Source organism: Oryx dammah, unplaced genomic scaffold (genome assembly GCF_014754425.2).
Source record: "Oryx dammah isolate SB20612 unplaced genomic scaffold, SCBI_Odam_1.1 HiC_scaffold_11209, whole genome shotgun sequence".
Classification (NCBI taxonomy): Eukaryota; Metazoa; Chordata; class Mammalia; order Artiodactyla; family Bovidae; genus Oryx; species Oryx dammah.
The window spans coordinates 3,355,412-3,381,663 of record NW_024080602.1 but is presented as its reverse complement, the minus strand read 5'-3'; the positions used below and the strand labels follow the sequence as shown (position 1 = coordinate 3,381,663).

General features: G+C 36.7%; 1 protein-coding gene across 1 annotated transcript in view; it reads left to right on the top strand.

The window, feature by feature from the left end:
* Positions 1–26,252, top strand: part of LOC120860889 (E3 SUMO-protein ligase PIAS1) — a 124,357-nt gene that overhangs the window by 21,809 nt on the left and 76,296 nt on the right. Inside the window, exon 2 of the mRNA XM_040236599.1 lies at positions 16,155–16,599. Coding sequence (XP_040092533.1) covers positions 16,155–16,599 — 445 coding nt within the window. The remainder of the gene's footprint in view (positions 1–16,154; positions 16,600–26,252) is intronic.

The window sequence follows — 26,252 nt, the reverse complement described above, 5'->3', positions numbered from 1 at the left end:
AGCCTGTTGGAATGGGAGAAAATATTTGCAAGTGATATGACCAACAAGGGCTTAATTTCCGAAATATAAGACAACTCTTAACAACTCAGCTGAAAAATGGGCATAAGACCTAAACAGACATTTCTCCAAAGAAGACATACAGGTGGCCAAGAGGCACATGAAAAGATGCTTGTCATTGCTGATTGTTGTTTAGTTGTTAAGTCATCTCCAACTCTTTTGTGACCCCAGTGGACTGTAGCTTTCCAGGCTGCTCTGTTCATGGTATTTCTTAGGCAAGAATACTGAAGTGAGTTGCCATTTTCTTCTCCAGGGTATCTTCCTGACCCAAGGATCAAACCTGTGTCTCCTGCTTGGCAGGCAGATTCTTTACCACTGAGCCACAAGGGTAGCCCTGCCAGTTATTAGAGAGATGCAAATCAAAACTACCATGAGGTATACGACCTCACACTGGTCAGGATAGCCATCATTAAAAGGTCTACAAATAACAAATGCTGGAGAGGATGTGGAGAAAAGGGAACCCTTCTACACTGTTGGTGGGAATGTAAGTTGGTGCAGTATGAAGGTTCCTCAGAAAACTAAAAATAGAATTACCATATGATCCAACAATTCCACACTTGTGCATGTATCTGGACAGAACTAATTCAGAAAGATACGTGCACCCCTATGTTCATAGCTGCACTCTTCACAATAGCCAAGACGTGGAAGCACCCTAAATGTCCATCGACAGATGAGTGGATAAAGAAGATGTGGTTCATACAAACAGTGGAATACTACTCAGCCATGAAAAGGAATGAAGTCATGCCATTTGTAGCAAACTGAATGGATCTAGGGGTTACTACACTAAGTCAGTCAGAGAGAGACAAATACTGTATGATTGTCACTTATATGTGGAATCTAAAAGGTGACACAAATGAGCCTTTCTGTTAGGTTGGTGCAAAAGCAATTTCAGTTTCACATTGTTGAACTTTGCCATTTGATATTGGAATACATTCTTAATTGTGGCTATGTTGTACATCATTTTAATCTGCATTTCTTGCTTTATGTATTTTGTTAATGAATTACTTGCTGTTTATTTTATTTGTATTTTAGATTGTGGAAATGATGTTAGACAAAAAGCAAATTCTAGTGGTTTTCTTGTTTGAGTTCAAAATGGGTCATAAAGCAGCGGAGAAAACCTGCAAGATCAAGAATGCATTTGGCCCAGAAACTGCGAATGAACTTAACAGTGCAGTGGTGGCTCAAGAAGTTTTACAAAGGAGACTAGAGCCTTGAAAATGAGGAGCATGGTGACTGGCCATCAGAAGTTGACAACAACCAACTGAGAGGATCCTCAAAGCTAATCCTCTTACAACTAATGGGAGAAGTTGCCCAGGAACTCAGCGTTGACTATTGTATGGTCACTTGGCATTTGAAGCAAATTGGAAAGGCTCAGTAAGTGGGTACCTCTTTCAGTTCAGTTCAGTTCAGTTCAGTCACTCAGTCGTGTCCGACTCTTCGTGACCCCATGAACCGCAGCACACCAGGCCTCCCTGTGTATCACCAACTCCCGGAGTTCACTCAGACTCACATCCATCGAGTCAGTGACGCCATCCAGCCATCTCATCCTTGGTCGTCCCCTTCTCCTCCTGCCCCCAATCCCTCCCAGCATCAGAGTCTTCCAGTGAATCAACTCTTTGCATGAGGTGGCCAAAATACTGGAGTTTCAGCTTTAGCATTGCCTCATTAGCTGACCACAAATCAAAAATTGTCATTTTGAAGTGTCACTTTCTCTTATACTGTGCAACAACAGTGAACCATTTCTTGATTGGATTGTGACATGTGACAAAAAGTGAGTTTTATACAACTACCAGCAACAACCAACTCAGTGGTGGGATTCAGAGGAAGCTCCAAAGCACTTCCCAAAGCCAAATTTGCCCCCCAAAAAGATTCATGGTCACTGTTTGGTGTTTCGGTGCTGGTCTGATTCACTGCAGCTTTCTGAATCCCAGTGCAGCCATGGCACATGAGAAGTGTGCGCCGCAGATTGATTAAAGGCACTGAAGACTGCAGTGCCTGCAGCCAGCGCTGGTCAACAGAAAGGGTCCAGCTCTTCTCTGTGACAGCGCCTGACTGCACTTTGCACAACCAGGGAACTCAGGTTGAATGAATTGGGCTACAAAGTTTTGCCTCATCTGCCGTATTCACCCAACCTCTCACTAACTGCCTACCACTTCTTCAAGCATCCTGACAACTTTTTTGCAGGGAAAATGCTTTCACAACCAGCAGGATGCAGAAAATACTTTACAAGTGTTCCTTGAATACCAAAGCACAGATTTTTATGCTACAGGAAACAAATTTATTTCTTACTGGCAAAAATGTATTGATTGTAATGGTTCCTATTTTTCATTAATAAAGATATGTTTGAGGTTAATTGTAATGACTTAAAATTCAGGGTTCGAAACTATAATTACTTTTGCACCAACCTAATAGAAAACAAACAAACTCACAGACATAGAGAACAGACTTGTGGGGGAAATGGGGAAAGGAAGGGCTGGAATCAACACATTGTAATATTCACAATTATTATATATGTATTTTATGTATATATGATTTATATACATATAATATATATAATACTTCGGTTACATTTCCCTGAAAAACATTGCTGTTTTAGGGGAACTTTGAGGGTTGAATACTAATTTATTGAACAGAATTTTAAAGGCCTTTTCAGTGTTGTTTCTTCCAAGCTAGGCAATATGCCTAGCTAATTTCTTTCTTTTTCTTTTTCTTTAATCATTTTAGACTTAAGATGCAGCTATAGGTATTGTTTCTTCTCTGTCAAAGAATTTCTGTTTTTGATCTTAGAATGGAAAATTACGCCCTTGTAGATTTAGGAAGGAAAGAATTGAACTTGCACTTTAAAGAATATTATTGCTTTGACTATATGGAGAAATGTTCTGGAATTTGATTAGTTATGTGTTTAAGGAATAGTATTGAGTTTTTATTTTTGTTTGATTATGATAAGCTCATAATATATGTATATATTTTACTTTCTAATAACAAAAGGCAAATTATCCTTTTAGCAAAATTATAGTACATTTCTTTATATTGCTGGCTAGTTTTTTGACCTTTGGACATATGAATTAAATTTTTTTCCTAATTTTATGCATTAAAAAAATTACTTCTTCCTTGACAGTAAAATTGGCATTGGTTTGCTCCCCTCCCCCCACTTTTAAAAATTTGTTTAATGTTCTGGATATGTAAATATGGATGCTATTAGGTTTTTTACATCAGAGGCTTGTGAGTAGCTGATCGTCCCCCCTCCCTAAATTTCAGGAAGAGTGTGTAGTATGTTTTCATGGTCTCACCTTGAAATGCATTTTTATATACATTAATGGAATTTCTCCAAAGAAAATGTGAGCATTTTCTTAAACTTGCTTTCACTATTATAGAAGCTTTGCATGTAAATATTTATCATACTGATCTGTTCTGAAGATAATGATCTGTGTAAGTTTTGTAATACTTTAGCAATTTTGCTTTATTAGCAATATTACCCTGCAGTAAAGGATGTTTCTGTTGTTTCTTTTAGCTGTAACTTGTAGAATAATCTGGTGAAAGTATTCTATTTATGTAGAAAAGAAAGGGGTATTATCATTAATACGTTTCTGATAGGATTTAAAACAATACTTGGACAAGCTGTCACTATAGGACTTGGCTTTTCCGTGCAACCTATTTTTTTCCCCAGTATTTCTTAGTAGTTTGTAAGCAGTCATTCCCAGGATTTTTAAGGACATTTGTATAATGTACCTCAGTGTTCATACCAGCACTGTTTACAATAGTCAAGACATGGAAGCAGCCTAAATGTCTGTCATCTAATGAATGGATAAAGATGTGGTATATATACACAATGAAATACTACTCAACCATAAAAATGAAATAACGCCCATTTGCAACAACATGGATGGACCTAGATATTATCATACTCTGTGCACTAAGGCAGGCAGGGAAAGACAAATACTATTTGATACTACTTCTATGTGGAATCTAAAATACGACACACATAAATTTACAAAACAGAATCACGCTCACAGATATAACTTATGGTTACCAATGGGGAAAGGGAGTGAGGGGGATAAACTAGGAGTTGTGGATTAGCAGATATAAACTACTGTTTATAAAAGAGACAACAAGATCCTGCTGTGCAGCATAGGGGACTATAGTTGATATCCTGCAATAAACCATAATGAAATAGAAATTTTAAAAATAAAATTAAAAGCAACATTTATGAGAATTCTCTGGTGATCCAGTGGATAGAACTCGGGGCTTTCATTGCTAGGGCCTGAGTCCAGTCCCTGTGTGGGGGACTAATTAAGAGCCCATAAGATGTGTGGCATCCCTCTCCCCAAAAGATGGATATCTTTTTTTCTAAGCTTGTTTTTCTCTGAGTGCTATAAGTCAAGACTGGTATTTAATAACCTGAATTGTTTTTCTTGTGCACCATGGACAGTGTTTATTGAATAATTATCTTAAAATTGGAGAAACATGGGGAAAATAATCATCTGTCTCCTAAGTAGTTGAACAATCTTATTTGTAATCTTTAACTTTGTTATCTGAAGGGGAATTTCTTATCATGTGCCATTGGCCACTATAGCCTTGACCCTGTTATACCTCAAGTTTTAAGGGTGATCTGTATGACTATTTAAGAAAGCAAAACTCTCAGATTTTGTCAGTGACACAAAACTGGGAAGAATATGTTAGGTGACAGAATCAAGAGGAATTAATTCATCATCACCATCATCTCCAATGTATTTACTGGATATCATCCACCATACTTAGCATAGGTCATGTGGAGTAAAGTGTCCTTGAAAATTTCAAAGTCTAGGGAGGACGTAGACTAGAAAATCAAGTAACCCTGTGTGGTAAGCACTACAGGTGAGACTGCAGGGTGCAATTCTTAAACAGCATTTTGAAAGGCTGGAATGATGTACATGAATAAAAGGAAGTTTAACAGTACTATATATAAAGTTCTATTTTTAAATTAAAAAAAATTAGAAGATGAGGGGGTTTAACCTAGTAGCTTTGCTGGAGCAGCCGTGAAGAGATACCCCACGCCCAAAGTAAGAGAAACCCAAGTAAGATGGTAGGTGTTGCAAGAGGGCATCAGAGGGCAGCCACACTGAAACCATACTCGCAGAAAACTAGTCAGTCTAATCACACTAGGACCACAGCCTTGTCTAACTCAATGAAACCAAGCCATGCCCACGGAGCAACCCAAGACAGGCGGGTCATGGTGGAGAGGTCTGACAGAATGTGGTCCACTGGAGAAGGGAATGGCAAACCACTTCAGTATTCTTGCCTTGAGAACCCCATGAACAGTATGAAAAGGCAAAATAATCGGATACTGAAAGAGGAACTCCCCAGGTCAGTAGGTGCCCAACACGCTACTGCAGATCAGTGGAGAAATAACTCCAGAAAGAATGAAGGGATGGAGCCAAAGCAAAAACAATACCCCGCTGTGGATGTGACTGGTGATAGAAACAAAGTCCGATACTGTAAAGAGCAATATTGCATAGGAACCTGGAATGTCAGGTCCATGAATCAAGGCAAACTGAAAGTGGTCAAACAGGAGATGGCAAGAGTGACATTCTAGGAATCAGCGAACTAAAATGGACTGGAATGGGTGAATTTAACTCAGATGACCATTATATCTACTACTGCGGGCAGGAATCCCTCAGAAGAAATGGAGTAGCCATCATGGTCAGCAAAAGAGTCCGAAATGCAGTACTTGGATGCAGTCTCAAAAATGACAGAATGATCTCTGTTCATCTCCAAGGCAAACCATTCAATATCACAGTAATCCAAGTCTATGCCCCAACCAGTAATACTGAAGAAGCTGAAGTTGAACGGTTCTGTGAAGACCTACAAGACCTTTTAGAACTAACACCCAAAAAAGTTGTCCTTTTCATTATAAGGGACTGGAATGCAAAAGTAGGAAGTCAAGAAACACCTGGAGTAACAGGCAAATTTGGCCTTGGAATGCAGAATGAAGCAGGTCAAAGACTAATAGAGTTTTGCGAAGAAAATGCACTGGTCATAGCAAACACCCTCTTCCAACAACACAAGAGAAGACTACACATGGACATCACCAGATGGTCAGCACCGAAATCAGACTGATTATATTCTCTGCAGCAAAAGATGGAGAAGCTCTATACAGTCAGCAAAAACAAGACCGGGAGCTGACTGTGGCTCAGATCATGAACTCCTTATTGCCAAATTCAGACTTAAATTGAAGAAAGTAGGGAAAACTGCTAGACCATTCAGGTATGACCTAAATCAAATCCCTTATGATTATACAGTGGAAGTGAGAAATAGATTTAAGGGCCTAGATCTGATAGATAGAGTGCCTGATGAACTATGGAATGAGGTTCGTGACATTGTATAGGAGACAGGGATCAAGATCATCCCCATGGAAAACAAATGCAAAAAAGCAAAATGGCTGTCTGGGGAAGCCTTACAAATAGCTGTGTAAAGAAGAGAAGCCAAAAGCCAAGGAGAAAAGGAAAGAAGCATCTGAATGCAGAGTTCCAAAGAATAGCAAGAAGAGATAAAAAAGCCTTCCTCAGTGATCAATGCAAAAAAATAGAGGAAAACAACAGAATGGGAAAGACTAGAGATCTCTTCAAGAAAATTAGAGATACCAAGGGAACATTTCATGCAAAGATGGGCTCGAAAAAGGACAGAAATGGTATGGACCTGACAGAAGCAGAAGATATTAAGAAGAGGTGGCAAGAGTACACAGAAGAACTGTACAAAAAAGACCTTCATGACCCGGATAATCACGATGGTGTGATCACTCATCTAGAGCCAGACATCCTGGAATGTGAAGTCAAGTGGGCATCACTACGAACAAAGCTAGTGGAGGTGATGGAATTCCAGTTGAGCTCTTTCAAATCCTGAAAGACGATGCTGTGAAAGTGCTGCACTCAATATGCCAGCAAATTTGGAAAGCTCAGCAGTGGCCACGGGACTGGAAAAGGTCAGTTTTCATTCCAATCCCAAAGAAAGGCAATGCCAAAGAATGCTCAAACTACCGCACAATTGCACTCATCTCTCATGCTAGTAAAGTAATGCTCAAAATTCTCCAAGCCAGGCTTCAACAATATGTGAACCGTGAACTTCCTGATGTTCAAGCTGGTTTTAGAAAAGGCAGAGGAACCAGAGATCAAATTGCCAACATCTGCTGGATCATCAAAAAAGCAAGAGAGTTCCAGAAAAACATCTATTTCTGCTTTATTGACTATGCCAAAGCCTTTGACTGTGTGGCTCACAATAAACTGTGGAAAATTCTGAAAGAGATGGGAATGCCAGACCACCTGACCTGCCTCTTGAGAAATCTGTGTGCAGGTCAGGAAGCAACAGTTAGAACTGGACTTGGAAAAACAGACAGTTTCCAAATAGGAAAAGGAGTACATCAAGGCTGTATATTGTCACCCTGCTTATTTAATTTCTATGCAGAGTACATCATGAGAAATGCTGGGCTGGAAGAAACACAAGCTGGAATCAAGATTGCTGGGAGAAATATCAATAATCTCAGATATGCAGATGACACCACCCTTATTGCAGAAAGTGAAGAGGAACTAAAAAGCCTCTTGATGAAAGTGAAAGTGGAGAGTGAAAAAGTTGGCTTAAAGCTCAACATTCAGAAAACGAAGATCATGGCATCCGGTCCCATCACTTCATGGGAAATAGATGGGGAAACAGTGGAAACAGTGTCAGACTTTATTTTGGGAGGCTCCAAAATCACTGCAGATGGTGACTGCAGCCATAAAATTAAAAGATGCTTGCTCCTTGGAAGAAAAGTTATGACCAACCTAGATAGCATATTCAAATGCAGAGACTACTTTGCCGACTAAGGTCCGTCTAGTCAAGGCTATGGTTTTCCAGTAGTCATGTATGGATGTGAGAGTTGGACTGTGAAGAAGGCTGAGCACCGAAGAATTGATGCTTTTGAACTGTGGTGTTGGAGAAGACTCTTGAGAGTCCCTTGGATTGCAAGGAGATCCAACCAGCCCATTCTGAAGGAGATCTGCCCTGGTATTTCTTTGGAAGGAATGATGCTAAAGCTGAAACTCCAGTACTTTGGCCACTTCATGCGAAAAGTTGACTCACTGGAAAAGACTCTGATGCTGGGAGGGATTGGGGGCAGGAGGAGAAGGGGACGACAGAGGATGAGATGGCTGGATGGCATCACTGACTCGATGGACGTGAGTCTGAGTGAACTCTGGGAGCTGGTGATGGACAGGGAGGCCTGGTGTGCTGCGATTCATGGGGTCGCAAAGAGTCGGACAGGACTGAGTGACTGAACTGACTGAACCTAGTAGCATTTCATGTGAAAACAATTGAATAAAGGTTTTAGTTAACCTCAATCTTAATATGAGTGACAATATGATGTGGATGTGACTCCCTGCCCCTGTTGAAAAAAAAGCATAACATAAAACATCCTTCCATTTGCCTAAAGAAAATAATCCAGCCAGCCTAAAATGCCTTATTAGGGTTGCACTGGTAGAAATAGCTGTGTTCATAATAAGATAGATAATACTAAGAATAGTCAGACTTTTATCTTGATTATATCACTCACTCCTCCTTGCAGTTGGAAGCTTGGGTTTTAACCACTGGACTGCCAGGGAAGTCCTGTTTTGTTAACATTTATCTCTTCCTCCTTTTCCACTTAACTTTCAGATAGAGTGCAGTGGAATTCTCTAGGCTTGAATACTGGAGTGGGTAGCCTTTCCCTTCTCCAGGGGATCTTCCCAGCCCAGGGATTGAACCCAGGTCTCCCGCATTGCAGGTGGATTCTTTACCAGCTGAGCCACAAGGGAAGCCCAAGAATACTGGAGTGGGTAGCCTATCCCTTCTCCAGAGGATCTTTCCTACCCAGGAATAGAACCAGGGTCTCCTGTATTGCAGGTGGATTCTTTACCAACCGAGCTATGAGGGAAGCCTTAATAGAGTTATAGTATTACAGAATTTTGAGGATTTGAGGAAACTTTGAGAAGTTCTAGTCAATCTCTTTTTTTAAAATGAGAATATAGACCCTGGAAAATTGTGATTCAGTAAATTAGTGGCCAAGTCAGTACTAGAATCCAAATTCTACATATAAAAGTACCATATTATGTTGTATTTGTACTTAGCACATAGTAGGTGTTGTTACTTTTGAGAATTGAATTAATATGATTATATGCTCCTGTCTCTGAAGAATAGCTTATCTCTTTGTGTTCATTGTTTGTTCCAGTATTCCCTCTCTCTGTAACTCATTTAAGGCTCATTCATGAATCCAGAAAGTGTTTGTTATACAGCTATGTACACAGAGCAACTTTTTATGTAAAGTTTTGTTTTTCCTACCTGTGCATAAGAAGTTTAAATTCTTGATTTTTAAATTAAGCTAAACTTTTTTTATTATAAAAGTAATATTTTATCCAAATTTTAAACTGTTTTGGTTTGAGTTTGTTATTTTTAGTATTCAAGTTATTATCTAGAAGGAGCTTTTAAAGGACATAGCTATCGGTTTTGTGGTAGTACAGAAATGGGAATGATGTTTAAATTATCAAAAATCAAAGCCATGGTATGCCATTTCAACAGAATGTTAGGTTTGTACTTTGCTTGAAGGAGAATGGAACCTTCATGTTTTGTCATTATATTGGAGCTAAATGCAACCCATGTGATGGAAGATACCAGAAGAGGAAAGATAATCAGCAGGTCATTTTTCGGTCATCTTATATTAAGAAATCAATAAAAGATGAGAAGTTGGGTGGAACAAGATTATGGAGAAGTATGTAACCAACCTAACTTGCTCCTTTAGTAGAAACTGTCTAACTAGGTTTTCTGGTTGAACTGGACATTGCTGACAAATTGCTAATCTAACAACTGTTTATTAACTGTTTCAAATGGAAAGGATTAGAAATGATCCCAAAGTCAGTTCCACTGAAAGAAGAATCCAACTTTGAAAACAATGAATAAAATATTTTTGGTGTACTGTACCATCTTTATGCACAGTATTTTCGATAATTGGGGTTTTTTTGGTGGACAGAAAGCAAAAGTATAAATGAAATACTAGGACATTGTTAAATGCCTCTTTTGTCTACCTTTAGAATTCATTTTGCTTTATGATTAGTTACGAATTGATACCAGATAAAGATTCGTAATACAGGGTCTGCTTCATGACTAATCCTTTAAAATACTGCACTGGGAATGTGTGAACAAGGGTAATTAGGTGGTTCAAAAGGAAGTACCTAATTTTTTTTCAGGATTTAGTTATGACCTTTAATAACATAGGGTCATAGCTAATGAGAAAGTAACATTGGCACTTTTTATTTAATCTCAAAAAGCACTCAGTCTACAATGCTTATTACTGTTGCTTGATTATTTATCTTTCTCAGTGTATGGTCCCTTCCTCTGTGGTCGAACTAGTGTTCTTATACAGGCACACACAGTCTAATGTGTGTGTCTGTGTGTGTAAAATCTTAAATATCTGAGAAGAGATTAAGTTAAAATGTGTTCTTCTTGGATGGTAAGGACCTCTTCTTCCTCCCTCCCCATTCCCCTACTGTGTTCTGAGAACACTGGAAGCCAGTCTTATACTGCCAAACCAGGAGGTTGAGGGATTCCTTTCTGCCAAAATTGATCAGATCAAAGGAAAAAAAGGAATTCTCATGATAGCCAAGTTTCCTGCCTGATCATCCTGGAGTGAAGTACCCTGGTCTGGTCACTCACACAGTTCATCTGATCATCTTTGTCATCTTACTAGTAGATACGAGGCTTCCTGGGTGGCTCAGTGGTGAAGAATCCGCCTGCGATGCAGAAGACGCAGGAGATGCTGCAAGTTTGATCCCTGGGTTGGGAAGATCCCCTGGAGGAGGGCATGGCAACTCACTCCAGTATTCTTTTCTTGGAGAATCCCATTTACAGAGGAGCCTGGTGGGCGTCCATAGGATCGCACAGAGTGGGATACAACTGAAGTGACTGAGCATGCACTTACTGTTAGATATAAATGTACAGCTAGAGATTTCTTCCTGCTCAAGGAGAACATCAAGCCTGAGAGGCAGAGACCAGAGAAAATAGTAAGAAAGAACTCAAATTATAGACACAACGCAGGCAGCTGAAGAAAACAACAGTGTCAAACACCCAATTTATTTATATCCTCAAGAGAAAAGAAGATACTAAATTCATGTAAAATAAGAACAAGATGTAGAAGGAATAGAAAAGATATGTGCAGCAAACAGAAAAGAACTCATAGAAATTAAAATTTTAAAAGAAGAGTTAGAAGATAAAGTTTAGGAAATCTCCCAGAAAATAGAGCTAAAGACAAGAGATGTAAATGCAAGAGGAAAAAGAAAATAGCGCAAAAGAGAATTAGACAGTTTAGGAAGGCCATAATCTAAATAACAGACATAAAAGAGAACGAAGTCAAAGGAAGACTGTAAGAAATCTTCCCAGGACTGAAGGATGGACATACATCGCTAAATGTAAAAATTTAGCCACGGTTAGTTCATACAGTTAAAAACAAAACCATGAGAAACTTCTGTGAGGGATATATAGATGACTGAAAGATTGCCCATCAGAAAGATGTCAGGTTTCTTAACAGAAGATGATGAGGAAAGCCTTACAAAATTCTGACACAACATACCTTCTCCTCTGGAATTCTGTACTGAGCCAAGCTCACTTGTTAAGTATGAGTAAATCGAGATATTTTTAGACAATACAAGGGATTTTTAAAAAGTGTACTCCCCATGCCCTCTTTTCAGGAAGTTACTGGGGGAAATACCCCACTAAAAAGAGAAAATCCAGAAAGAAAGACGTGAGATCAAGGAAACGAGGTCCAACACAAGTGACAAGGGAATTCCCAGGATAAGTTAGAGGGAAATTCCATCACCACAGTTTTGTGCCAGACCAAGAGATCAAGCAGTTCAAATTGGAATTTAATGGATGGTTTTAGGAAGTATATTTTGAAGAAGGAAATTAAAACAGAGATTTACCTGATATAGTTGAATATGTTGACAGGAAAGTTGCACTTTAGCAGTTTGCAGATGAACTATTACTTCATAGAAAACTAAGCAAATATAAAAATGGTACAGTTGTTAACTAGAAGTAAGGTCATACAGAAAATAAACAGTAATCATGATGTACTTTTGGTTCATCTGTGAATATTATTTACAGCCATAGTAATAATGTAAACACCAGCAATTGATTCAACCAAAAATGATGATGGAGAGGTGGAGGTAGGGACTTCCCTGCTGGTCCAGAGGTTAAGACTGCGCTCCCAATGCAGGGGGCCCGAATTCCATCCCTGGTCAGGGAGCTAGATCCCACATGCCACAACTAAGAGTTTGTATTCTGCAACTAAAGATCTTGCATGCTGCAAGTTAAAAAAAAGCAAAAAAGATCTTGCATGCCGCCCGCAACTAAGACCCAGAAGAGCCAAATAAATGAATAAATATTTTTAAAAAGAAAGATGGAGGTAGAGGAGATGTAACAGATCTAAATTGTTATCTTTTAATAGGAAACAATTTTTAAATTTAAAATATTAGTTATTTTAAATAACTCTAAAAGACTACTATATAGTAGAAATAGGGGGGGAAATGCTAGAAGAAACAGCTAAAAAGACTTGAAAATGGTTGTCTTAAGGATGTGAAAAATGGTGGCAGGGCAAGGGACAAATTTTGAGTTTTAAAACTGTATGTATTTCTGTCTGATTAAAAAGATTCATTTTAGAAAGATGTCCCCCACAGAATGCTTTCTATACAGAATATATACATTTCTCAGACATTCTAAATTCCTTAGGATTCTGAAAACTATCATTTGGGCATGTAGAGTTAGCACAGTGCTATCCGAGAAGGCAGTGATTTTTAGTAGTAGCAGTGGTTGATGTTATCCTTAGTTCTAAGTATTCATTTTGTTATAGTGCTAACAAATGGAGATTTTAAACACATGAAAGATTCAAATACACTGCATTTCAACATTTCAGATGTGTTTAGTTTACCTCTGTTGTCAACACTTTACACTGTGAATTGACTGCTCCATGCTTCTATGAAGTTTTTGGTTTGAGTAATAGATAACTTCAGATATTTGTGTTTCCCACCCTCTTTTACTTGATTTTTTAAATACTGCATGCTAATTACAGACTTTAAGATTATGCAGAAGCTGCTCCAGTAATAGTGGTAGAGCCTCATCTTTCACTATATCTGATTATAAGGTGCAGTGGTTAATTTGAATCCAGGAGTTTTCTTTTATCTTAACCACCAATTTTTTTAAAGCTAAAATGTTGAAGCTTAAAGTTGAGATTGAATATTAAATAAGTTGATCTTTTTTCCTAACTAAAAGGCATGTGGTTTGTTTTCTCTAAAAGACAATAGCATCGTATAAAAGTACGTTTGGAGTAGAAGTAGTTGTGTAACATTCAACAAATTTCTTAACCTTTCTAGGGCTCAGTTTTTCCATGTGTAAAATGAGGATAGTAATTATGATTAATTATGCATCCTGTGATAACAAAACCAAAAATTATACCTATGTCATTAACTTTTTTCTTTTGATGATCAATCAGAAGATTTAATTTTATGTGAGTTGTCAATGTACTCTTTCATAGAAATAGAGCAATAATCCATCTGTGCTGCATTTAAATCCTTACATCCGTAGGGTTAGGACAAAAATTGTGGGAAGTTTATGGTAACCCATGAATGTTGATTTTTGTTTGTGTTTGACTTAGGAGAATGGAATTGAATTGAAATAGAAAGACATTCTGTTTTGAAAACTTTATTGTACTTTCTCTGCAAAATGAAATATATTTAACCAATGTCAACTTAAATTTATTTTTAACCTATAATCTTTGAAGCATAATTCATGTTACTCTCTAAGAGTGGAAGCTTACTTAACTAATACAGTGCTTTTCTGTTGAAATCTCTGTTCCTTTTAAAATAAGTAATAAAAAAATCTTTAAAACTATTTTATACTCTTAGGACAGGTTAAATAGTAGGGAGAAATTGACATTATAGTAATTATTTAACCTCTGATAGCAATCTAAAGAAAGGTATATTTATAGGATTTGGGGTAAAATTTGTTTTTAAGGTCTACATTATATCTTTGTATGAACATAAGAACTTGGGAGTTCGTTTGAAGTTATTTTTTAGTTATATGTATAACTTATCCCTGTAGAATCCATCCCCACCCTTTGTTTTGGTATGACTTTCTAATTTTGTTCATCATTCATTGTCAAGGCATTATTGTTGGGCCTTAGTGTTAGAAGCTGAAGATAACATGACCTTGTACCATAGAGGCCCTCAGTCTGATCATGGAATTGTTTGTATAAAAATAAAAGTGTAGTACAGCAAAATAAGTGCCAAAATAAAGATATGAAAAATAACCTGTGAGAGTAGTGAAAAGAGAATCATTTAGTTCTGCCAGGCCTAAAAGGCAAGGATGACAAAAGCTGAGCTTTGAGGAAACCAGGCCAGAGAAGGTAGGGGAAGGGCTCATAGTTTTTTGATTAACCACCTGTATTGCATTTAAAGCTCTTTATATGCTTGTTTTTCTGTTTTTCTTGATTGTTTTGTAATATGTAGGTAACTTCTAGATGATTGGCTTGAAATGGATGTCATTTCAGGGAGTGGTCATAAATTAGGAAAGCCATTTTAGCTTTTGTGTTACTGGTATTTGGGATGAGGCCTCCCTGATGGCTCAGTGGTAAGGAATCCGCCTGAGAATGCAGGAGACACAGACACGGGTTCAGTCCCTGGGTTGGAAAGATCTCCTAGAGGAGGAAATGGCACCCCACTCCAGTATTCTTACCTGGGCAATCCCGTGGACAGAGGAGCCTGGTGGGCTACAGCCCATGGGCTTGCAGAGTCAGATGCGACGGAGCACACATGCACGAGTGTACAAACAGTTGGGAAAAGAGAGAGCAGATGGTGAGCTTACATGTGTCTTTCACCCTGACACCTTCTGTCAGTGATGGTGAAGTCAGGATTCTGCTGTTGATAGCTGTTACGATTTTGGGTCATATTTCCCTTTGAGTTTCATTTTCCTCAACTTTAAAATGAGAGAATTGGTATACATTGATACTTCCTGTTGGTGGTCTGTTAGTATTAAAAGTTGGGGGAAAAGGAGAAAGAAATTTGGGAACAGAGAGTTAAACAAAGTTAGATTTCTTTACTACAGGCTTATGGATTTTGACATGTGGATTAAATTCCTGGACTTTTTAGCTGTACTTATGGGATCTTAGTTTTCACATGAGGGATTGAACCCAGGCCCTCAGCAGTGAAAGCAGAGTCCTAATCTCTGGACTGATGGTGAATTCCCAATTTCTGGACGTTTTAGCCTAGCTTTGCCAATAGAGTCAATAGTATATTTCCAGTTTCATCCTAATGGTTTAGTGAAAGATCATGGGATTTAAAATTACACGTATCTGGGTTTGAATCCTGGTTGATATTTATTATAGTAGCTAAGTGGCCTTAGGTAAGTTATTTAACCTTTCTTAACTAGTTTCTTCACATGTAAAGCAGGAAGGGTAACACCTTGTGGTGGTGTAAAGATTTAATGACAATCCATATGAAAATATCATATGTATCTGGTATATAATGGGTCAAAAAAGGTATAGTTTAAGCCCTATAAATCCCCAAATTAGTATAGAATACAATATTGTCTATAATGTTACAATATTTACATCATGCCTACATCTGGTGCTTGAGGTGGATTGTTTATGTCTTTCACATGTATGTATATAATTTCCCCCAAGAAAACAAATTTTCTTGAGGGCTCATTATCTTTTGCCATCCATATAGCACTCAATACTCTCTTGGAGACTTAGTAAGTGCTTGGTAAAGACCTGACTTTTTCATTATAACAATAAAATGAGGTGAGATGTAGTTTTACCTGATGTCTGCTTTATTTTACAGCTTTCATAACCCTAGGTAGAAGTTAGTGGATTTATGAACATTAATTTTAATTTTATTTGTTTACTTACTTTAAATGGTTAGATTTTAAGTTTGAAATAACTAGAATTGACTGTAACGGAACTGGCCTTTGTAAACAAAACATAAGGATAAAATGTTATAATAAAATATCATTTAATGTTGTAAATTATGTTATTGGAATACTAATGTTTCACATTTTGTTTTGTCTCAAAGCAAATGGTTATGAGCCTTAGAGTTTCTGAACTCCAAGTACTGTTGGGCTACGCTGGGAGAAACAAGCACGGACGCAAACACGAACTTCTCACAAAAGCCCTGCATTTGCTAAAGGCTGGCTGCAGTCCTGCTGTACAAATGAAAATTAAAGAACTCTATAGGCGGAGGTTCCCCCAGAAAATCATGACGCCTGCGGACTTGTCCATCCCCAACGTACATTCAAGTCCTATGCCAGCAACTTTGTCTCCATCTACCATTCCACAACTCACTTATGATGGTCACCCTGCATCATCACCGTTACTCCCTGTTTCTCTTCTGGGACCTAAACATGAACTGGAACTCCCACATCTTACATCAGCTCTTCACCCAGTCCATCCGGATATAAAACTTCAAAAATTACCATTTTATGATTTACTGGATGAACTGATAAAACCCACCAGTCTAGGTAAGATTATTCTGTAATGGTTATTTGGTTACTATTGGAGGATACATTTTCACTTTTGAGTTTGAATGTAACCCAGATTATCATTCATAATGAATTTTATATTTGGTAGTAGCATCCAGATGGTAATAAGAATCTTTCAGTTTTAGACAAAATCAAATGTATATAAGCTGTCTTTTAGACAGGAAAAAAGTATATTCAGGTCTTCAGGGATGGGTGCTGACACCGTGAATGTTAAAAACTTTCCAAAAATATAAATGTTTTTAAAAGTATAATATGTTAGATTGTTGATTAATATTTTATAGTGACCTTTACAAAATCAAAGTCCAGTAATTACTGTCAGTCTCTGAATTGTTTTTAATTTTTAAGGGTTGATGACATCTAAAATGACTTGATATTTTTGGTTATTTAAAAGAGTAAATGGTTTAAATTATTATAAAAGGAGATGTGAGCTTTGTGTAGTATTTCAATTTCAGTTGACTTTTTCAAGTGAATATGTGTGTTTTACAGGTACACACATGATCATGGTTATATAATACTAATAAACACTTGAAATTTCATGTACTATGTTTTCCCATTGTTTGGTCAGTGTCTAATATATTAATAGAATTCGATGTATTAATCAACCAGAAGTTTTAATTGCTGTATGCTCCCTTACTTTATTTAAGGTAGAAGAAAACTGACTCTGTTGGGATCTCTGATACATTCAGTGTAATACATTTGAAATATCAGACTTCAAGATGCTGGTTTGTTGTTAAAAATCAGTGATTGTCAAACTGTGGCTGGAAAGGCAGATCCTGCCTGCAGCCTGTTTTAGTGGATCTGAGCTAAGAACTTTTTTATTTTGATATTCCTAAAGGGTTGTAAAGTAAAACAAAGACGAAGAAGAATATGCACCAGAGACCATGCATGTCTGCAAAACCTTAAAATATTTACTCTCTGGCTTTTACAGAAAAAATTTGTCAATCCCTGTTACAAATCAGTAAACATTTCAGTTTGGGGGATTGGTGAGTGTTGAATTTTGAGAACATTTACAGAAATTCTTGAACCAGGAAATGTTTGTTTTAAATTATATTTAGCAGAATACATGAATAAATTAAGATTATAAGAGTCATTTTCAAACATGAATTTTATCACATTTGTAAAATAGCCATTAATAAGGAAACACTTGTTGAGAACCTGCTGTAAACTTCTAAAACTTATACACGCTCATTATAAAAAGTGAAAGTCCCAAATTCCGTTCCTCATTAGCAGTTTAGTGTGTATGCATATATAAGCACGTTACGTTTCTCGTGTCTAAGAAGGAATCATATTGTACATAGTATTCTGTGACTTGTTTGTTCCTCTCTTCGTCTTACTAATATGGTATAGACATTTCTCCTCGTTCATCTTCCCATTTTTGTTGGAGGCCATATATACACATGGGCTTCCCTTGTGGCTCAGCTGGTAAAAAATCCGCCTGCAATGTGGGAGACCTGGGTTTGGTCCCTGGGTTGGGAAGGTCCCCTGGAGAAGGGAAAGGCTACCCACTCCAGTATTCTGGCCTGGAGAATTCCATGGACTGTATAGTCCATGGGATCGCAGAGTAGAACACAACTGAGCGACTTTCATATCACACGTATATACATACACATGTGTATATAATGTGTATGTGTACATGTGTGAGCATGTGTATATATGGTAGCTCATTTCTTATTAAAGACTGCTAATTCTGTGTTCTAAATAAGTCCTTTATTAAAAGACTTATCTTCTAGTTTTTCGCTGCCAAAAACATGGTTAATAATTAGCATATTTTGTTTTCAGTTTCACTAATATGAATTTCAGGTACCAGAGTGAATAGATGATGTTTACATACATGTCTGTTAAATTTTGTTATGACAAGTAGAAATGCAAACTGGATATACATTATGGTTATATTGAATAATATTTTAAATAAATAAAATTGAACATTTAAATTATTGATATTTAACTGAGGTACTTTGCTTAAGTGTGTATGTTATATGCTCACTTCTAATTGTCTACACTAATTTTTTCTGCCTTTGTAGCTTAATATCTTGTTTTATTACTTCAGGATACTTTATCCTTACGAACTTTTTAGTGTGTAAAAATAACGGGTAAACATCTGGTTTTCCCTAAAAAGATATTAGGAGGAGATAGTTCATAAGAAATTACATTAAAGCTACAGATAGCTTTTGCTATCTTTCTATATAATATTTTTTTCTTAATGACTTTTTTAAGAGTAGTCAGTGAATTTTAAATAATATTTCTCTCTTTATGCTTCATCTGAAAAGTTATAGAATGCTTTAATGGAGTGTTTTCATGTAACAGTTTAAGAACAGTGTCATAAAGTTTTACCCGTTCTTGAGATCCAATAAGTAAACCCTTGCATTTACAAAATTGACGGAAGTGCTGAAATATTTCCCATCAGGTTTATTTGGTTGAACTTTCTTTGTGTTGTTGAGCCTCATTATTTGCATGTTCTGGTGAGTGAATGTGTGCTATCTCAACTTTACTTGTAAATTCAAAATCACTTCTTGCAACAGTTGCATAGCCATTTAGAGACGTGCGCAGAGCTGCAGAAATCTTGCGTTTGCTGATGGGAGCACTCAGCCTGCTGTTGACTAGGGGGTTCTTGTCTTCTTGTTTTCCGCTCTCATAAACAAATGTCCTCTTTGCACTCTACTTAATGCTACAGTTTTTGCATTTCGGTGCTTTTTGTTGGTGATCACATTGTTTAAAATGGCCCCAAACATAGTGCTGAAGTTTTGTCTATAATGTTCTGAAATGCAAAAAGGCTGTGATGTGCATTATGGAGAAAACAGACATGTACAGTTTCGTTCAGGCATGAATTACAATGCTGTTGGCAGTGAACTTAGTGTTAATGAATTATCAATATATATCAAATACTGTGTCTTTAAATAGAAACACACAGAAAACTAAGTTAGATATTGATCAGTTGTTGAAAATGTTGCGATCAGAGGCTTATAGGAACTTAACCCTGTGTTTCTCCTAGGAGCAGTGGTTCAGTATTCACTAACTCATTGTTCGTGGTGACTTCGTGTTAATAGAACACCAGACTTCATGAATGTGTGTGTTAGGTGCTCAGTCGTGTCCGACTCTGCGACCCAATGGACTGTAGCCCACCAGGCTCCTCTGTCCATGGGATTGTCCAGGCAAGAATACTGGAATGGGTTGCCATTCCCTTCTCCCAGGGGACCTTCCTGACCCAGGGATTGAACCCAGCTCTCTGGCATTGCAGGCATATTCTTTACCATCTGAGCCACCAGGGAAGCCTGTCTTCATGAATAAATCCATTATTCTTGATATACACACAAAATGGTAGGTGGTATAGAATTGCTTAGTGGGATGTAAATAGATTTTTAGTTTCTCACTCTTATCAGAGAAATAAAATAAAACAATTTGGTTATACATAGGAAGCTCGCTGGAAAGTGATTGGTGGGAGTTTATTGATCCAGTATTTGTGGGATGGAAATACTCAGAGATTCTGAAAAGATTGAAAAAAGATTCTGAGTAATCTGCAAGAGTTTAGAATGAACATATTTTAAAGCCCTGCTAACTAACAGAAACTATTGAAAAAAAAGAATCTGTAAGATTTTTGACATTGTTAAAAGACTTTTTCTGTACTTCATTAATTGAAGTGACTACCTCATTGTAGAATTCAGTTTTCTAAAGGATGGCTTTTCCTAGTAGGTTGTTTGTTTTGAATCTAGAAAACTATTTTCTGAAAAATTAAATGCCTTGCAGCATTCTCTTTCTTTCTCAACATACATACATTTAAAATCATTACAAACTCTTAAGAATTTAGTTTTGACCTGTACTTAGCTAATTTATCACGATCATTTGAGTCCAGAATGTGATGGATAAATTTAATTTTTCATTTTTCCCCTTCCATTTTATCTGTAAGCACTAAATTTAGACAGAGTTTACGAGGTTCCAGTGTAAGCTGAATGTTTGTATTGTATGCGTGGTCCGTGTTTCTAACTAAAAACAATAGTTTTGGCATTCCCCTATTTTATTAGATAATTTTTATCCATTTTTATAATCATTTTATTTCTTTAACAGTAAGTAATTTTAAGGTCTTTCTTCATTTTGGAACACATATTAAAGAGAACTCTTTCATTGTCCATAGTACCTGGAGGAATTGGGAGATGAGGTAAAGGTAGTTATAAAGTAAAATGCTTAAGTTACTGTGCGTTTTTGTCTGTCAGTATTAAAATCCTGTTTGTTCTATGAGGCCTATTTCAGATGCTTTGAAAAGCCTTTTCCATTAAACTTTCCATGATGTCCGTCCCCCTTACATATCTGTCTGTTCTTTCCCATCCAAATCAATTTCACTTTCTTGCGAGCTCTTAATAAAACTTTGTTATTTATTCCTCAAAATCAACTCTGATATATTCATCTGTATACTCTCAAAAGAACCTTTTATGTGGTAACCACAGTAAACACTTATTAGCGCTCCACTTTATTTAAATACAGTAAATAAAGTGTTTTCTAATGTTTTTTTTGCAAAGAATCTGAAACACATTTTAACTGATCATATGGATGTCATTCTTCAGTTTGTCATGAAGCAAGTCACTTTTTTCTTTTTAAGTCTTTTTTAAAATTATTTTTTATTGAAGTATAGTTGATGTACAAAGTGTTAGTTTCTGCTATACAACAAAGTGAATCAGTTATACATATATCCACTCTGTTTTAAAATTCTTTTTTCATATAGGTCACTACAGAGAATTGAGTAGAGTTCCCTGTGCTATACAGTAGGTTCTTATTATCTGTTTTATATATAGTAGTGTCTATATGTCAATCTCAGTCTCCCAATTTATCCCTCCCTCACTCTTTTCGTAAGTCTTGGAAGGTGGCTTCTGTATAGGTTTTAATGTTTGTCAAACAGTCTTTTTCATTAAACACCACAGGTCTAAAACACCACATAGCTTCTCAATGTGTATTTTGATTTTCCTGAGTTCTATTATGAGTAGCTCTACTTCGATGTGGAACAGTGTATTGAACTCCTGGGAAAGTTCAACAGCCTAAGTGTGTAGGCTTTATAGTCTCAGTATTTTAGAAAGCTAGGTCAACCTGTTTCCTTTTTAAAGTAGAACATTTGCATAAAGGAAATTACAGTTATTTTAGACTTGGGAAGATGTGTGAATAATTTATAGAAAATATTTGAATTAATATATATTTATTCATCCGATTACACACACACACACACACACACACACGATTTTTTGCCTTAGGAAACAAGACAGCAGATGGTGTCAGCATTCCTAAATAGTTAAAATGATCCATCTTGTTTTGTGCAGTGCGGGTAGGGTTTCTGCTACATCTTAATAACATTGGTTACCAGTGTTTTCTGCCAAGGGCTCCTCTGGCATTGGATTAGGTTTCACAGTTTCCTTCTCCTCTCATTTTTTATAATTGAATTTGCCTTCTCTGACATGCCTAATAGCCAGTGCCTGAAGATCAGGTGATGCAAATTCAAGGACGCAGGCTCTGATAAGCATTGAAAAGGGCATTCAAAGGTTTATGATTTACTCTGCTTTTAGAAAATTTGCCTTCTAACAATTCAACACAAGCTGTGCTCTTCTGTACTTGAAATTTAGGAAATCAAAAGCACTGATTCTTTCTGTAGGCGGATTTCTTCCCTAGAAACTTGTCTTCCTAATTTGGCAGCACTGGTTTCTTCTCTTTTCTTTTCTAAAAGATGTAGAGAATATTTATTTTAAACTTTGGCAAATTTGACTAATTTATTTCTTATGCATTTTAGTTACATTTGTTGTATACAATAGTATCACCAGACACTAGTGTCCATTAAGTAATATAAATTGCAATTTTATTTTTAAAACTTTTTATTAAAATATTTATAATAGTTTCAAGTATGTAGTAAAGTGATTCAGCTTTGTATATAAATATATATATTCTTTTTAATTGTAGTTTATTACAAAGTATTGAGTATAGTTCCCTATGCTATACAGTGGGTCCTTGTTGCTTATATATTTTATGTATAGAAGTGTATATATTTTATTCCCAAACTCCTAATTTAAACCCCCTCCCCTGGCAACCATAAGTTCGTTTTCTGTGTCTGTGAGTCTGTTTCTGTTTTATCAAAATGAAACTGTTAGTCTCTTGGTCTGTTTATTATATTTAATTTTTACTCAAATTAAAATACATTTTTAATGCATTTTTACTTAATATAAAAGTCAAAAGTTACCAAAGAGTTTATAGTGAAAAGGAAGTCTCTCTCCTAATTTTATTTCAACCACAGGTGTTGCTTTCAGTTCCTTTTATGTCTTTCCAGAAAGTTTTTGTCCTCATATTTGCCTCATTCTTTTTTTAGCATCTGCTTAGTATGTAGTTGATTGGACTGTGTTTTATTAAATATTCCTCTGTTGATTGACATTTACTTTCCTGCTATTAAAAACTGTATTACACAAAAAAGCTGTATTACACAGATTGTTCTGGGGTGTATATCCCTGTGCACATGTCCAAATATATCCAATATTTTTATAAGATAAATTCCTAGAAGTAGAATGTGTGTTTAAAATTTTGATAGACGTTGTCAAATTTCCCTCCAGAAAATGTTTTTGCCGATTTATAATGCTAGTGGCTATGTAGAGAATATTTTTTTCCCCTATGCCTCAGCAATACTCTGTTACTAAACTTTTTGAACACTTCAGATTAAGTGAGTATCTGTAACACATTGAAGTTTTTACTTGCATCTCTTAAAAGTGAGGATTAAGTTTGTTTGAGACGGTTATATTTCTTTCTCTTTGAACTGTTATGTGAACTTTGCTCATTTAAAGATTGGTTTATGGGACTTCTGTGGCGTCTGTGGGACTTTTCCCTGGCGGTCTAGTGGTTAAGTCTTCGCTTTTAAATGCAGGGGGTGCAGGTTCGATCCCTTGTCGGGGAGCTCAGATCCCAAATGCCTGGCAGCCAAACAACCAAAACGAAAGACAGAGGCAATACTGTAACAAATTCAATAAAGACCATTAAAAAATGGTCGCATTAAAAAAAAAAAATCTTAAAGAAAGTAACATTTTGTTTCAAAGAATAAGCTTAATCTGAGAAATGAGAAAATACAGAACCAAAGAAAAATTGTCAAGCAGTCAACATATTAAAAGTTTAGTCATTAAATTCAAGAACTTAAAAAAAAATTGGTTTTCTTTGATCCGTAAAATTAAGGAATTTAGCACTCTGTGATACAGTTCACAAGTGTTTTTTCTGTTGGATGTCTTTTGACTTTATTGATGATTTGTGTTGGAAACTTACGTTCCATTCCTTTTCATTGCTGAGTAGTTCGTGGTATGCATGTGTCAGTTTCTCTGCCTTTTTGCCTGTTGAAGGGTGTTTTGGTTTTCCTCAATTTTTGTCTACTACAAATAATGTTATAAGCACTGATGTGCAGTTTTTTTTCTTTTTCATATATAGATTTTTGTATGGATTTAAGTTTCCTCTTTTTTTCCTAAGTACATACCCAGTAGTGAGTTTTCTGAGTCCTAAGTATGTGTTTAGTTTTTTGAAGAAACACCAAACTGTTTTCCTGAGTGTGCATACCATTTTTTGCTTCCACTGGCAATATATGAGAGATGCAGTTTCTCTTCATCCTTGCCAGCTTATATGTTATTGTTGCTTTTTATTTTCAGTGTTTAATTATGTATGTAGTGATATCTCATTGTATTCTAATTTGTCTTTCCCTAAAAGCTAATGATGATGTTGAACATCTTTCCATGTGTGTATTTGCTGAAATATTTGTGCATGTCTTTCACATTGTTTTCCTTATTTTTCTAATTGGAGGATAATTGCTTTATAATATTGTGCTAATTTCTGCCGTACATCGAAATGAATCAGCCACAGATATGCATATGTCCCCTCCTTCCTGAGTCCCCCTCCCATCTCCCACGCATCCCACCCCTCTAGGTTGTCACAGAGCACTGGGTTGAGCTCCCTGTGTTACCCAGCCAATTCCCACTGCCTGTCTATTTTACATATGGTCATGTATATCTGTCCTTGCTCTTCTCCATTCATCCTACCCTCTCCTTACCCCACTATGTCCACAAGTCTCTTCTCTCTTTCTGTCTCCCCTGCTGCCCTGCAAGTAGGTTCATCAGGACCATCTTTCTAGATTCCATACACATGAGTTAATATACAATATTTGTCTTACTCTTTCTGACTGACTTCACTCTGTGTAATAGGCTCTAGGTTCATCCAGCTCATTAGGACTGACACAAATGTGTTCCTTTTTATAGATGAGTAATAGCCATTGTATATATGTACCACAGTTTCTGTATCCAGTCATCTGTTGATAAACATCTTGGTTGCTTCCATGTCCTAGCTGTTGTACAAAGTGCTACAGTGAACACTGGGGTACATAGGTCTCTTTCAGTTACGGTTTTCTCAGGGTCCATGCCCCACTCCAGTATTCTTGCCTGGAGAATCCCATGGACGGAGAAGCCTGGTAGGCTACGGTCCACGGGGTCACAAAGAGTCAGACATGACTGAGCGACTTCACTTACTACGCCCAGTAGTGGGACTGTTGAGTGATATGGTAGCTCTGTTCCTAGTTTGTTTGTTTTTTTTTTTTTTAATTTATTTATTTATTTTTAATTTTTACTTTACAGTTCTGTATTGGTTTTGGCATAGATTGACATGAATCCACCACAGGTGTTCCTAGTTTTTTAAAGAATCTCCATACTCTTCTTCATAGTGGCTGTATCACTTTACATTCCCAACAGTGCAAAAAGGTTCCCTTTCTCCACATCCTCTCCAGTATTTATTGTTTGTAGATTTTTTAAATGATGGCTATTCTGACCACTGTGAGGTGATACCTCATTGTAGTTTTGATTTGCATTTCTCTAATAATGAGCGATGTTGAGCACCGTTTCATGTCTTTGTTAGCCATCTGTATGTCTTTGAGAAGTGTCTGTTTAGGTCTTCCACCCATTTTTTGATTGGTTTGTTTTTCTGGTATTGAGCTGCATGAGCTGCTTATATATTTTGGAGATTAATCCTTTGTCAGTTGTTTCATTTGCAATTATTTTCTCCCATTCTGGCTTTGTCTTTTAATCCTATTTATTGTTTCCTTTGCTGTGCCAAAGCTTTTAAGTTTAATTAAGTCCCTTTTGTTTGCTTTTGTTTTTATTTCCATTACTCTGGGAGGTGAGTCAAAGAGGATCTTGCTGTGATATATGTCAAAGAGTTTCACATTTTTTAATTTGTTTGTTTATATAGTGTTGAATTTTGAGAGTTGCCATATATGTATTCTAGATACTTGTCCTTAGATACATGATTTGTAAATATTTTTTTTCCAAGTTATAGCTTGTGTTTATTTTTTAAATTGATTTTGAAATAATCATTGATCATAGAAAATTACAAAGAAGTGCACAGTAAGGATCATCCTGTCTACCCTTCACCCAGCCTCCCCATTGTTAGCATCTTTTCTAGCTGCAGTGCAAGATCTTAATAACTAGAAAATTAACATTGGTACAACTCACAGGGCTTATTCAAATTATGTTGGTTATTTATGCATTCATCTTTGTGTGTATACCTCTCTGCAACTTTATCACATGATTCAGTCAATTCAGTCACTGAGTGGTGTCCGACTCTTTGCGACCCCATGAATAGCAGCACGCCAGGCC